The sequence below is a fragment of the Podarcis bocagei genome (genome assembly GCF_964188305.1).
Source record: "Podarcis bocagei genome assembly, chromosome: 2".
NCBI lineage: Eukaryota > Metazoa > Chordata > Lepidosauria > Squamata > Lacertidae > Podarcis > Podarcis bocagei.
In genome coordinates this window covers 11856719-11869413 of record NC_138126.1, presented here as the reverse complement: position 1 = coordinate 11869413, position 12695 = coordinate 11856719, and the positions used below count along the sequence as shown (strand labels likewise).

Genomic DNA, 12695 nt, shown 5'->3' with positions numbered 1-12695 from the left:
GAGATACGGCCACTGGGTAAATTATTGCAGGTGGCCGCTAGGTTTTCAAGGCTCAGTGAATCGATGCACACAAATATTCACAAAGCAGGTTGGTGCAATCATTTCAATGGCCAATACAGTGGTACCTCGGGTTACATAGACTTCAGGTTACACACTCCGCTAACCCAGAAATAGTGCTTCAGGTTAAGAACTTTGCTTCAGGATAAGAACAGAAATCGTGCTCTGGCGGCGTGGCAGCAGCAGGAGGCCCCATTAGCTAAAGGCAGCCCTGTTCAGGGAAGTTTTTAACGTGTGATATTTTACTGTATTTTTTGTTTTTATGGAAGCCGCCCAGAGTGGCTGGGGAGGCCCAGCCAGATGGGCGGGGTATAAATATATTATTATTATTATTATTATTATTATTATTATTATTATTATTATTATTATTATTATTATTATTGTGGTGCTTCAGGTTAAGAACAGTTTCAGGTTAAGAATGGACCTCCGGAAATTAAGTACTTAACCCGAGGTACCACTGTAATTCTCTTAAGAGTTTGTTCAGAAGACGGCTGCGCGGCTTTGACAAACCTCCTATGTTTGTATTTTGCAGTACAAATGTCTTCTCCTTTCGCTCCTATAATGAAAAACCTTTCGGTGAAGACATGTTAAAAACAAATAAATTTAAGGGATTCTCCTAACGCAGGAGGTCGCCTTGAGAGTAAATTCCTGTCCAGTAATTTCTTTTAAAAACTGTGAGAATGATGTTGTTGGGCTACAATTCCCATCATCCCCAGCCAGTTTCGCCAAAGGACATGATGGGAATTGTAGTCCAACAACATTTGAGGACCTAAGATTGGAGAACGCTGCTCTGGGGCAGGGAGTAGCAATGTGGTCCCCTCCAGAGGTTGTTCAGTTAGAACTCCAATCCTTTTTTTACTTTGAGCCGTGCTAGCCACGGCTGATGGAAGATGAAATCCAGCCTCTGGAAGGGCTCACAGTGGCTACTCTATGGGTAGGCAAACTAAGGCCTGGAGGCCGGATCCGGCCCAATCACCTTCTAAATCCGGCTCACGGGTGGTCCAGGAATCAGTGTGTTTTTACATGAGTAGAATGCGACCTTTTATTTAAAATGCATCTCTGGGTTATTTGTGGGGCATAGGAATTCATTCATTCCCCCCCCCCCAATATAGTCCAACCCCCCCACAAGATCTGAGGGACAGTGGACCAGCCCCCTGCTGAAAAAGTCTGCTGACCCCTGGGCTACCCCATTCTATAGATCTGATCAGGCCGCCGGTAGGGTTGCCATATGTCCTCTTTTTCTAGGACACGGCCTCTATTTCATGATGAGGGTTATCATAGAGATCCAGAGCGAAAAGTTGGCCAATGTGTCCTCTTTTTTGCTCTTCAGAATATGGCGACTCTAGGTCCCATATGTGAATATTGTGAAAAATCAGAGAACTGAATTCGAATTTAATCCCTCCAGCAAGCGCACGCACACACACAGGGTAAAAATGCCTAGGATTTCCTTGCGGTGTGTATTTTCTGATGTGCAATAAGGTTTGAGCGCAGCCTGAAGCTTTTCCCACATTCCGAACATTCGTACGGTTTTTCTCCGGTGTGGATTCTCAGGTGTCCCGTAAGGAGTGTGCTGACACCAAAGGTTTTCCCGCATTCGGGACATTTGTATGGCTTCTCTCCCGTGTGGACTCGCTGGTGCCTGCTGAGCTGCTGGCTAACGGTGAAGCTTTTCCCGCACTCCAGGCATTTGTACGGCTTTTCCCCCGTGTGGACTCTCCGGTGAGTAATAATCTGCGAACTGTTGCAGAAGCGCTTGCCGCAGTCGGGACACTGGTACGGTTTCTCCCCCGTGTGCGATATTTCGTGCCGGATCAGGTCTGAGCTCACGCTGAAGCTTTTCCCGCAGTCTGAGCACTTGAACGGCCGGTCTCCCGTGTGGATTCTCTGGTGGTTTCTAAGGTGCGAGCTTTGGCGGAACGCCTGCCCGCACTCCGCGCATTTGTACGGTTTCTCCCCCGAGTGAGTCCTCTTGTGCTTAATGAGCTGCGAGCTCACACTGAAGCTTTTCCCACACTGTTGGCACTCGTACGGCTTCTGCCCGTTGTGAGTCCTTTCGTGGGCTATCAGGTTCGACTTCAATGTGAAGGATTTCCCGCAGTCAGGACACTCGTACGGCTTCTCCCCGGTGTGGATTCTCTGATGTGCGATCAGGCCGGTGCTGCGGCTGAAGGTCTTCCCACAGACGCCACAAGTCCTTTGCTTCTTGCCTTTGGGAGGGATCTTTGGGAAATCCCCAGGGTTTCTCTCAGGATCATTCACACTGTCTTCCGGGTGGCTTCCCATCTTTGCCTCTGAATAAGGCAGGAAAGCTGTTTTGTTATCCTGACATTGCAAATGAGGGTCTACTTGGGTTGCCCTTTCCGGCTGTGGATTACCCTCCTGCTGATTCAGCCAGCTGTCACCTAAAGGAGAGGAAAGCAACAATAATCTAGAGGAATGGTTTGCGGTGAATTGGTAGGGAGCGGTTTAATGTGGGTTTAGCATAGCTTGATACTATGAGCTTGCTTTGAATTGCTGTTTTACGTTGTAGCTGACATTATAATTGTTGCAGATAAACTTGGTTCTTAGTAAGTGGCAAAAGTAAGCTGTTCAGTGCTACCTCGGGTTACGTACTTAATTTGTTCTAGAGGTCTGTTCTTAACCTGAAACTGTTCTTAACCTGAAGCACCACTTTAGCTAATGGGGCCTCCTGCTGCCACGGCAGCACGATTTCTGTTCTCATCCTGAAGCAAAGTTCTTAACCCGAGGTACTATTTCTGGGATAGTGGAGTCTGTAACCTGAAGCGTATGTAACCCGAGGTACCACTGTATTGGTCCATAAGAGAGGGGGCAAAACCAAAATTTATAGCAGGGGTTGAGGAAATACTTTTATCACAAGGGTGGGGTAAGCTTTGCAGTCCAGGGGCCATGTTTCTTTAAGGGCTTCCTTCTGGGGCCTACAATTCCCAGTTCCCTGTGACGAGGGGTTGATTGGTGAACTACACTGGGAATTACACAAGATTTCTCCCTATCTTCCTCTCCGCTGAGTTCCACAAGGGGCAAAACTGAGACCACATTCACACCATAGTTTTAAAGTAAAAAGGGAAAAAAGGTAAAGGACCCCTGGACAGTTAAGTCCAGTCAAAGGCGACTACAGTGGTACCTCGGGTTACATACGCTTCAGGTTACAGACTCTGCTAACCCAAAAATAGTACCTCGGGTTAAAAACTTTGCTTCAGGATGAGAACATAAATCGTGCTCCGGCGGCGCAGCGGCACATTAGCTAAAGTGGTACCTCAGGTTAAGAACAGTTTCAGGTTAAGAACGGACCTCTGGAACGAATTAAGTACGTAACCAGAGGTACCACTGTATGGGGTTGCGCGCTCATCTCACTTTCAGGCTGAGGGAGCCGGCGTTTGTCCACAATGGCTTTCCGGGTCATGTGGCCAGCATGACTAAACTGCTTCTGGCGCAACGGAACACCAGAGCGCATGGAAATGACGTTTACCTTCCCTCTGCAGCGGTACCTATTTATCTACTTGCACTGGCATGCTTTTGAACTGCTAGGTTGGCAGGAGCTGGGACAGAGCAATGGGAGCCACCAACTTTCTGATTGGTAAGCCAAGAGGCTCAGTGGTTTAGACCACAGTGCCCCCCCCCAAGCACTTTAAGCAGCCATGGCTTCCTCCAAAGAATTCTGGGAATTGGAGTTTGTTGTGGTTGTGCTGAGTGTTCTAGGGGAGCCCTATTCCCCTCCCAGAGCTACATTTCCCAGAGTTCCCTGTGAGGAGGGATTGATAGTTATACCACTCTGGGAACTGTAGCTCTGGAGGGAAATAGGTGCTTCCTAGCAACTGTGGGTACCCTTAACAAACCACAGCTCCCAGAATTCTTTGCAGGGGGGGGGAAGCCATGACAGTTTAAAGAGGTATCATAGCGCTTAAAATGTATGGCCTAGCTCCTTTCAAGCACTGACTGCAATAGGATAAACGGAAGGCAAATCTTAAAAAATTAGAAAAGCCTTTACCAAAGGCGTCATGGGCTTTGAAGATGCTCAAACTCAGGACACAAGGGAGAAACGTGCTAGGAGGAAGGCACATTTGGCAAACCCTCACTGTGATCAACTCCCGCCTGGAAACCTCTGTCCCCACTGTGGAAGGACGTGTGGATCCAGAATTGGCCTCCACAGTCACTTACGGACTCACTGTTAAGACTGTGTTCACGGAAGACAATCTTACTCGGCTACGAGTGATCGCCAAAGAAGAATAGGACATTTCTTTCAAGCCCCAGTTCAGTTGTTGGGGCTGACCCTGCAGCCTCCGGTGAAAGCGTTTGTAGGTTTGTGCGCCCCCAGATATCAGATGGGCACCTCCTGTTCTAGGGACAGGGAAGATCAGAGCTGAGGTTTAAGCACCCGGGAAGAAGCCTGCACTCCAGGCAACCAAGGACTTCCGCCTTACCCGAAGACGACCCACCTCTGCCACCCTCTTCTTTGACTTCCACAGGCGGCAGCTTCTCTCTGGCCTCTGAAGGAGCCGCGGGATTCGTAGGCAGTACCTGAAACAGCCAGGAGAATACAACCCTGTCAAGGCAGCTGGAAAAAGGCAACAGGGTAGGATGGAAAAGTACTGGGCAAAGGGGCAGGGGGTGCCGGAAAGAAGGGCGGACCATTGGTCCTCTGATGAGCTACTCAAAAGGAGGGTGCATCTAGTCCATCGTTCTCTTCCCACAGTGACCCATCAGATGCGTCCCGGAAAGCCGGCAAACATCAATGCGTTGTTTTGAGAATCCCACAAAGAACAACACATTGGGAATCCAGCAGGTGACAATGCGGTATTATCACAGAATCCGAATGCCGCCAGGGTCGGCTTGGAAAGAAATGCTCCCGTACAGTGGTGCCCAAATTAATTCGTTCCGTGAGTTTTGTCGTCTTGCGATTTTTTTCGTCTTGCGAAGCACGGTGTCGGGAAAGTTTTGGAAAAGCTTCAAAAATCACCAAAGTCTTAAAAAACCTCAAAAAAGGCTACCACACCGCGTTCTATGAGTTGCTCCTCGAAGTCAAGTCGCAACTGTATTAACGGTGTTAAGAAAAAGGAAACAAACTTGCAAGACGTTTCCGTCTTGCGAAGCAAGCCCATAGGGAAAATCGTCTTGCGAAGCAGCTCAAAAAACAAAAAACCCTTTCGTCTAGCGAGTTTTTTGTCTTGCGAGGCATTCGTCTTGCGAGGTACCACTGTATCTGACTCCCAGTAAGTTAGCAAAAATATATAAGACAGGTACAAATATCTGCTGGAAAAGGAAAGAAAAATAAGGCACCTTCTGTCATATGTGGTGGTCTTGTAAGGTAATAAAAGCATTCTGGGGAATGATATATAATGAGATGAAAAAAATGTTCAAATTAACTTTTGTAAAAAAAGAACCAGAGGCTTTTTTTTATTAGGATTTATAGGTGCAGACAGTCCAAAGGAGCAGAAAAGACTTTTTATGTATGCGATGACAGCCGCACGGATGCTACTAGCCCAGGGATGGAAAGAAGATAAAGTCCCTACCAGAGAAGAATGGCACATTAAACTGTTGGACTATGCCAAAATGGCAAAACTGACTGGAAAGTTCAGCAGCCAAGAAGACCAAAACTTTAATAAAGAATGGGGGAAATTTATAATTTACCTTGGAGACCACTATCAGCAGATAAAAACATTAGCAATAAAACTTGCAATGCAGCGAGTATTGTGGAAACCATGGGGTAAGATAAAATATGGACTACTGAAAAATATGCAGCAGAAAAAGTTAACAATAGGACCCAGGGAGGGGAAGGTGGAAGTCCAGAGATTCGAATGAATCTTTAACTATGGATATGTACAGTTGGTTGTATAGTTGTATAGTATGTACAGTGTTCTTGAAGCTACCAGCATGAGTTTGACCAAACTGCGGGAGGCAGTGGAAGACAGACGTGCCTGGCATGCTCTGGTCCAGGGGGTCAGGAAGAGGTGGACACGACTAAACAACAACAAATGTATAGTTGGATTGTTATATCTTTATACTTGTAAAATCAAATAAAAATTATTTCAAAAAAGAAAAGAGAGAAATGCCCTCACCTCTTTCTCACCCGCTTGCTGCCTCCTCAGGAAACCTTCTGCCAGGGCCACCGCCTGGGCGCAGGTCTCCGGCCTGCCTTCCCAGACCCAGGCCCGCATCTCCGGCGGCAGGACGGCCAGGAACTGCTCCAGAATCACCAGCTCCAGGATCTGCTCCTTGGTGTGCCTCTCCGGCTTCAGCCACCGGTGGCACAGGTACCAGAGCTGGCTGCACACTTCCCGTGGTCCCTCGACCTCCTGGTAGCGGAACCGTCGGAAGTTCAGTTGCTGTGCCTCCAGGGCGATGGTGTCCCTTTCCCAGGGCTCCTCCTTGCCTTGCCCAGAATCCAAACCCATGTAGGCCTCTTCGGATGCTCTGCTGAGGCCTGTCGGGAGGCTGCTTGCGCCGTCGCCTTCAGGGCTGCCACTGTTGCAGTGCGTTCTTTCAGCAGACAGCGGACAAGGCATGGGGTCTTCCCGAGGGGCAAGTTCTGCCAAGCGTGGACCGCTCCATCCCATGTTTGGCGATTGCCTGGCTGTTGGGAACGGCTCCACAACCTCCCACTGGACTCTTCCAGGCCCCTTATGCAATTTGGGTCCTGCCCCGCCCTGCCTCTTTGCTCGTGTTCCCGGACCTGCGCCCCGATTCGGCAAAGCTTGAATTTCACTCCGGTTCATCTCTCGTTCCGTCTCTCGCGCAGAAATGCAACAGCTGCGCCTCTCTCCACCTCAGCTCCTAAACCGTGTCTTCAGTCGCCTGCTTCGTTCGGTTCAGCCACTCAATCTGGCGCGAGGTAAGAAGCTCCATTGGCAACGACCCTGTCCTGAATCCAACAGAGACAAAAGACGGAAGATTATTCCTCAGGAATATTTTTTTTAAAGAACAACATTAGGAACATAGAAAGTCAGGCCATCGGTCTAACTACCTCAGTGCTGTTTGCATTGACGGGCAGTAGTTCTCTAGGATTTTTCCCCTTTTCTCCGCCAATTTTTAAATTTTTATTTTACAAACAGTGGTACCTCGGGTTACATACGCTTCAGGTTACATACGCTTCAGGTTACATACGCTTCAGGTTACAGACTCCACTAACCCAGAAATAGTACCTCGGGTTAAGAACTTTGCTTCACGATGAGAACAGAAACCGCGTGGCGGCAGCAGGAGGCCCCATTAGCTAAAGTGGTGCTTCAGGTTAAAAACAGTTTCAGGTTAAGAACGGACCTCCGGAACGAATTAAGTACTTAACCAGAGGTACCACTGTATTAAGAATTACAATCATACCACAACACATTCCAAAACTACAAGATTCTTACGCATCTCTGGACTTCCCTCCTCCCCCCTCTGTGGGTCTCATGGTTAAACCTTTTCTCCTGCGTCTTTTATAATAATCCAGATTTTTATATCTCCATAGTTCTCGTTACATTACAAGTGTTATTGCAATCCCGCTAATGATTTTAACCATTTACAGTGGTCTCTGTTTACAGGCAAATTATAATTTTCCTCCATTCCTCATTACATTTTTCATCTTCCTTATTTCTGATCTTCCCAGTCATTTTAGCCATTTTGGCACAATCCATCAGCTTGATCTGCTATTTCTTCTCTGGGCTAGCAGTAGGATTTCTCTCTTAACCCTGCCTGGAGATGCCGGGAACTGAACCTGTGACCTTCTGCATGCCAGGCAGATGTTCCGGCACTGAGCTGAAAAGGCTTAGCAGGTTCACGCAATTGCATTATAAGGACATACCCCAGACACCTCCTCAACGGCAGATAAAAGCGGTTCTGTTCCGCCACAATTCCGAAGCAATTCATATTTGTGTTGCTTAGTCTGCTTATGGTTTTGATTTGAGATGCAGAGTTGGTTTCTGGTGGCTCAATTAGTGAATTTAAAAGACGCCTGCTTCTAGGGAGAAAGGCGATGGCAAAGCTAGACAGCATCTTAAAAAGCAGAGACATCACCTTGCCAACAAAGGTCCGAATAATTAAAGCCATGGTTTTCCCAGTAGTGATGTATGGAAGTGAGAGCTGGACCATAAAGAAGGCTGAGCGCCGAAGAATTGATGCTTTTGAATTATGGTGCTGGAGGAGACTCTTGAGAGTCCATGGACTGCAAGAAGATCAAACCTCTCCATTCTGCAGGAAATCAGCCCTGAGTGCTCACTGGAAGGACAGATCCTGAAGCTGAGGCTCCAAGACTTTGGCCACCTCATGAGAAGAGAAGACTCCCTGGAAAAGACCCTGATGTTGGGAAAGAGGGAGGGCACAAGGAGAAGGGGACGACAGAGGACGAGATGGTGGGACAGTGTTGTGGAAGCTACCAGCATGAGTTTGACCAAACTGTGTGAGGCAGTGGAAGACAGGAGTGCCTGGCGTGCTCTGGTCCATGGGGTCACGAAGAGGCGGACACGACTAAACGACTAAACAACAACAACAACAACAACACCTTTCTTGCTATGTGGGTTTTATCTTGTATATTGCAAGACGAGTGGAAGGGGATGCGAGAAGTGAGATGGAGCTTTGTGTATTATCTGCCTTTCTTGGGGATCAAGAAATAGCAAAATTTTGTCCCTGCTGGGAAAAAGGGAAAGGTTAACAGCTCAGCAGAACACATGATTTGCATGCAGAAGGCCTCCAGGTTCAACCCTCAGCATTTCCAGGTAATAATAATAATAATAATAATAATAATAATAATAATAATAATAATAATTTTATTTGTACCCTGCCCATCTGGCTGGGTTTCCCCAGCCACTCTGGGCGGCTTCCACAAGACCAAAAATACACTAAGATGTCATACATTAAAAACTTCCCTGTAGGACTAGAAAGGACTCTTGTCTGAAACTCTGGAGAGCTGCTGTCAGTCAGTGTGGACAATACTGAGGTAGGGAAACCAATGGTCTGACTTGGTATAGGGAAACTGTACAGGGAAGTTTTTTTTAAAAAAAATATTATGTTTTATATATGTTGGAAGCTGCCTAGAGTGGCTGGGGCAATCCAGTCAGATGGGTGGGGTATAAATAAAATAAAATAATAATAATAATAATAATAATAATAATAATAATAATAATAATAATAATAATAATAATAATAATAATAATGTGCTCGGATGCTACTAGCCCAGAGATGGAAAGAAGACAAAGTCCCTACCAGAGAGGAATGGCAAGCAAAGCTGACTGGAAAACTCAGGAACCAAGAGGACAAAAACTTTAAAAAGGAACAGGGGAAAACTGTAATTTATTTAGGAGACCACGGCAAGCAGATGAAAACATGAGCAGCATTTTAATCTCACTTGCAGTGTAACAAATACCATGGATAGTATGGATTTATATAAAATATAGATTATGAAATAATATGCAGTTGTAAATGTTGACAACAGGACCCATGGAGGGGGGGGAGTCTCGAGATTTAGAGTAATCTCTATATATGGATATGCATTTGGATTGTTATAATTTTGTATCTGTAAAATCAAATAAAAATGATTTCAAAATATAGAATGGTGATGATGTTCCTGTATGGGTCAGTATAGAGAGACATGGGCTGCACTGGACAGAACACTTGCTCTGCATGCAGCGTCAATCCCTAAGCAGGGCTGTCCTGAAACCCCAGGAGGCTGCTGCCTGCCTGTGCAGACAATACGGGGCTGGATGGACCGTCAGTCTGACTCCGTACATGTCAAAACACCCTCGCCGCTTCCAAACCCCCTGAATGCGTTTTCCTTGCCAATTCCGCTTGCTTCCTGGCTCGCCTCCCTCGTTGCCCCAAAACACAGCTCTGCACTCACCTCTCTGACCTTCTGCAGAAAGAAGCCATGGTTTTGCAGCTGAGTTCCCTGGCAGGGAAAGGAAGGGACAGCATTGGCTGGCTGCTCCCTGGGCCTCTCTGCAAAACACGGCTCTATCCGTTTAACCCATTGGGGGCTGTGGGGCAGCTACCCAACAGAGAGGTGGCATGCGAGCAAACAGGCTGGAATAATAATAATAATAATAATAATAATAATAATAATAATAATAATAATAATAATATTTATATTTATACGCCGCCCTCCCTGGCCAGAGCCGGGATCAGGGAGGCGAACACCAGTAAAATTACAGTAAAAACATAATAGGGGGAAAAATCCAATTTTAAATACAGGTTAATATGCAATTTAAAATGCAGCCTCATTTTAAAGGTAAGGTAAAGGGGCCCCTGACCATTAGGTCCAGTCGTGGCCGACTCTGGGGTTGCAGTGCTCATCTCGCTTTACTGGCCAAGGGATCCGGCGTACAGCTTCCGGGTCATGTGGGCAGCAGGACTAAGCCGCTTCTGGCGAACCAGAGCAGCGCATGGAAACGCCGTTTACCTTCCCGCCGGAGCGGTACCTATTTATCTACTTGCACTTTGACATGCTTTCGAACTGCTAGGTTGGCAGGAGCAGGGATTCGAACCGCCGACCTTCTGATCGGCAAGTGGTTTAACCCACAGTGCCACCCGCATCCCTCATTTTAAAAGTAGCCGTCTTATTAAAAGCAGAGTCAGCCAGACAGACCCCCTTGGGTCCACCTAGCATTGTCTACACTGACCGGCACTGAAGAGAAACCACAGAAGTCCTCCCACTGTGGGAAAAGCTTCAGCCAGAGAACCAATTTGGTGAGTCACCTGCGAATCCACACCGGAGAGAGGCCGTATCAATGCTCCCAGTGCGAGATAGGCTTCCAGTGGCAACTCCATTTGAAGAGGCACCAGAAGATGCACACAGGGGAGAAACCACATGAATGTTCTGAGTGTGGGGAAAACTTCTCCCGGCGGGATACACTGATCAAGCACCAGAGAACCCACACAGGGGAGAAGCCTTATGAATGCCCCGAGTGCAGGAAAAGTTTCCATCATCCTTGTAGGTTGATTGATCCACATGGGAGATGTTGCAGGAATTTATGTATAGGTTGGGGGGGTTGCCCCTCCAGCAGATTTCATGCACATGCAGCCCACTACCAAAATCAGCACAATCGCTTTTGTGACTTTTGTGATTTGTCCCCACAAAACACTTCATCACAGTTTCTTCCTTTCTGTTCAAAGGGCCTCTGCTGCACGATACCAAATGTAAGAATTCGCTGATAAATGTATCTATGTACCGGCTCACTGGGAAAACTTCAGAAATTCATATAGACAGGTGAGCTCAGCTACTCAGCAGCCCCTCTGCCTGAGTGGTTAATTCCTGGCAGCCTGATACCTGAGTGCCGGACAGGTAGCCATTCCAGAAATAACAAACCCAGATGAAGACAAAAGGGTGTGATTAACTTGGCTGGGAAACAGGGAAATGCAAATATCTTTTTTGCTACACTTGATGGGTGTTTGGTGGGGGGCAAGGAGAACCATGGGGCAGGGTCCAGGATGCTCAGATTACTGCCACCAGACCTCCCCTTTCATGATGTATTAGTGATGTAGTTTGGGGGGGATGAAACATGGGGATTGGCAACTAATAAAAGTTTGGGGGCTCTTTTGTTCAGGGCTTCCATCTTGTTCCACCTTGTGGCAGGTGGGAGTCCAGTCGCGACAGTCTTCAATAAAGACCAAGCCTACTGGCTGCTGTTTTGTTCTGGTATTCCTGGCTGGTGTCCTTGTTTTTTGTCCAAGGGAGCCCTCAGATTTCTCCGTTAACAGAGAGAAGCCTCACGAATGCCCTGAGTGCGGGAAGAACTTTTCTCCGTGAGATATGCTGATCAAACACCAAAGACCCCACGTGGAGGAGAAGCCTTATGAACGTCCTGATCGTGGGAAAAGCTTCATTCAGAAGAAGGCATAAGGCATTCATCAGACACCAGGTAATTTATTTAGGGAATACGTCCAGCTAACATTCTTTTTTTAAAAAAAATAAATAATAATTTTTATTAACAGGCCAATCAAATCACATTAATTCCAAATCACATTAATTCCAAATTATACAGCCAATTTTTTAAAAAAATTGTTGGGGGTATCCATACTTCGAGCGCCGAAAGGGATCCAAACATCACTCTTGCTGCTGCTTTAATTTCACAGTTCTGTCCAGATAGTCTATTATTTTCCTCATCTTCTTGTTGTTATCATATATTCCTTTCTTTGTGATCTCTGATAATCTTCACAAGCAGGTTGAAAACAAACATATCCTGTGTGGATTTTACACTCTCCAAGAGCCATATCACATAGAGGACAGACGCCATTTTCACTCCTCCAAAAAGAACATTCCCAGAGTCTGTCCGTTGTTTTCCACAGGCCTGCCAATCTGTATCTCAGGGAGCCCTGCCAGGTCAAATTCACATTCCGATAACCATACATTCACATTCCGATGACCATGGTCCTCCTCCCCCTCGTCCTCCTGTGGGCAGGCCTGTCTTGACGAATCTCCATTTGTAGCTGCGTCACAAAGCTTTCTTTCCATTCCCGATGTTCCCACCAGTCCTCTCTTTGATCAGTAATTCATTTCCACACAGTTCTTAATCTCCTGCTTGTGATTAGTAATCTGCAACGATTCTTTCTCTCGGGGGGGGGGGTTGCGGTTATTGGGTACTCACATAAGACAAAAAAGGAAAGTTTTTTCCTCCCCCCCTTTCCATCTCACTCCAACATACCGATCTTCTAAT

At 46.8% G+C, this 12695-nt stretch overlaps 1 protein-coding gene across 5 annotated transcripts; it reads right to left on the bottom strand.

The window, feature by feature from the left end:
* Window positions 1-1491: 1491 nt before the first annotated feature.
* On the bottom strand, window positions 1492-12074 carry LOC308580666 (uncharacterized protein). Of its 5 annotated transcripts, XM_081182649.1 has the most exons (5): window positions 12060-12074; window positions 8549-8676; window positions 6132-6934; window positions 4497-4593; window positions 1492-2459 (listed from the first exon to the last, which is right to left on the bottom strand). In XM_081182649.1, the coding sequence occupies exons 3-5, from the start codon at window positions 6786-6788 to the stop codon at window positions 1495-1497; spliced, it is 1719 nt and encodes a 572-aa protein (XP_081038775.1). In that variant the 5' UTR covers window positions 6789-6934; window positions 8549-8676; window positions 12060-12074; the 3' UTR covers window positions 1492-1494. The 5 variants fall into 5 exon arrangements, with proteins under 5 accessions (XP_081038775.1, XP_081038773.1, XP_081038777.1 ...); XM_081182647.1 differs by lacking the exons at window positions 8549-8676; window positions 12060-12074 and adding an exon at window positions 9884-10061; XM_081182651.1 differs by lacking the exons at window positions 8549-8676; window positions 12060-12074 and adding an exon at window positions 9884-10061 and having other exon boundaries at window positions 4512-4593.
* Between the last annotated feature and the right edge of the window lie 621 nt (window positions 12075-12695).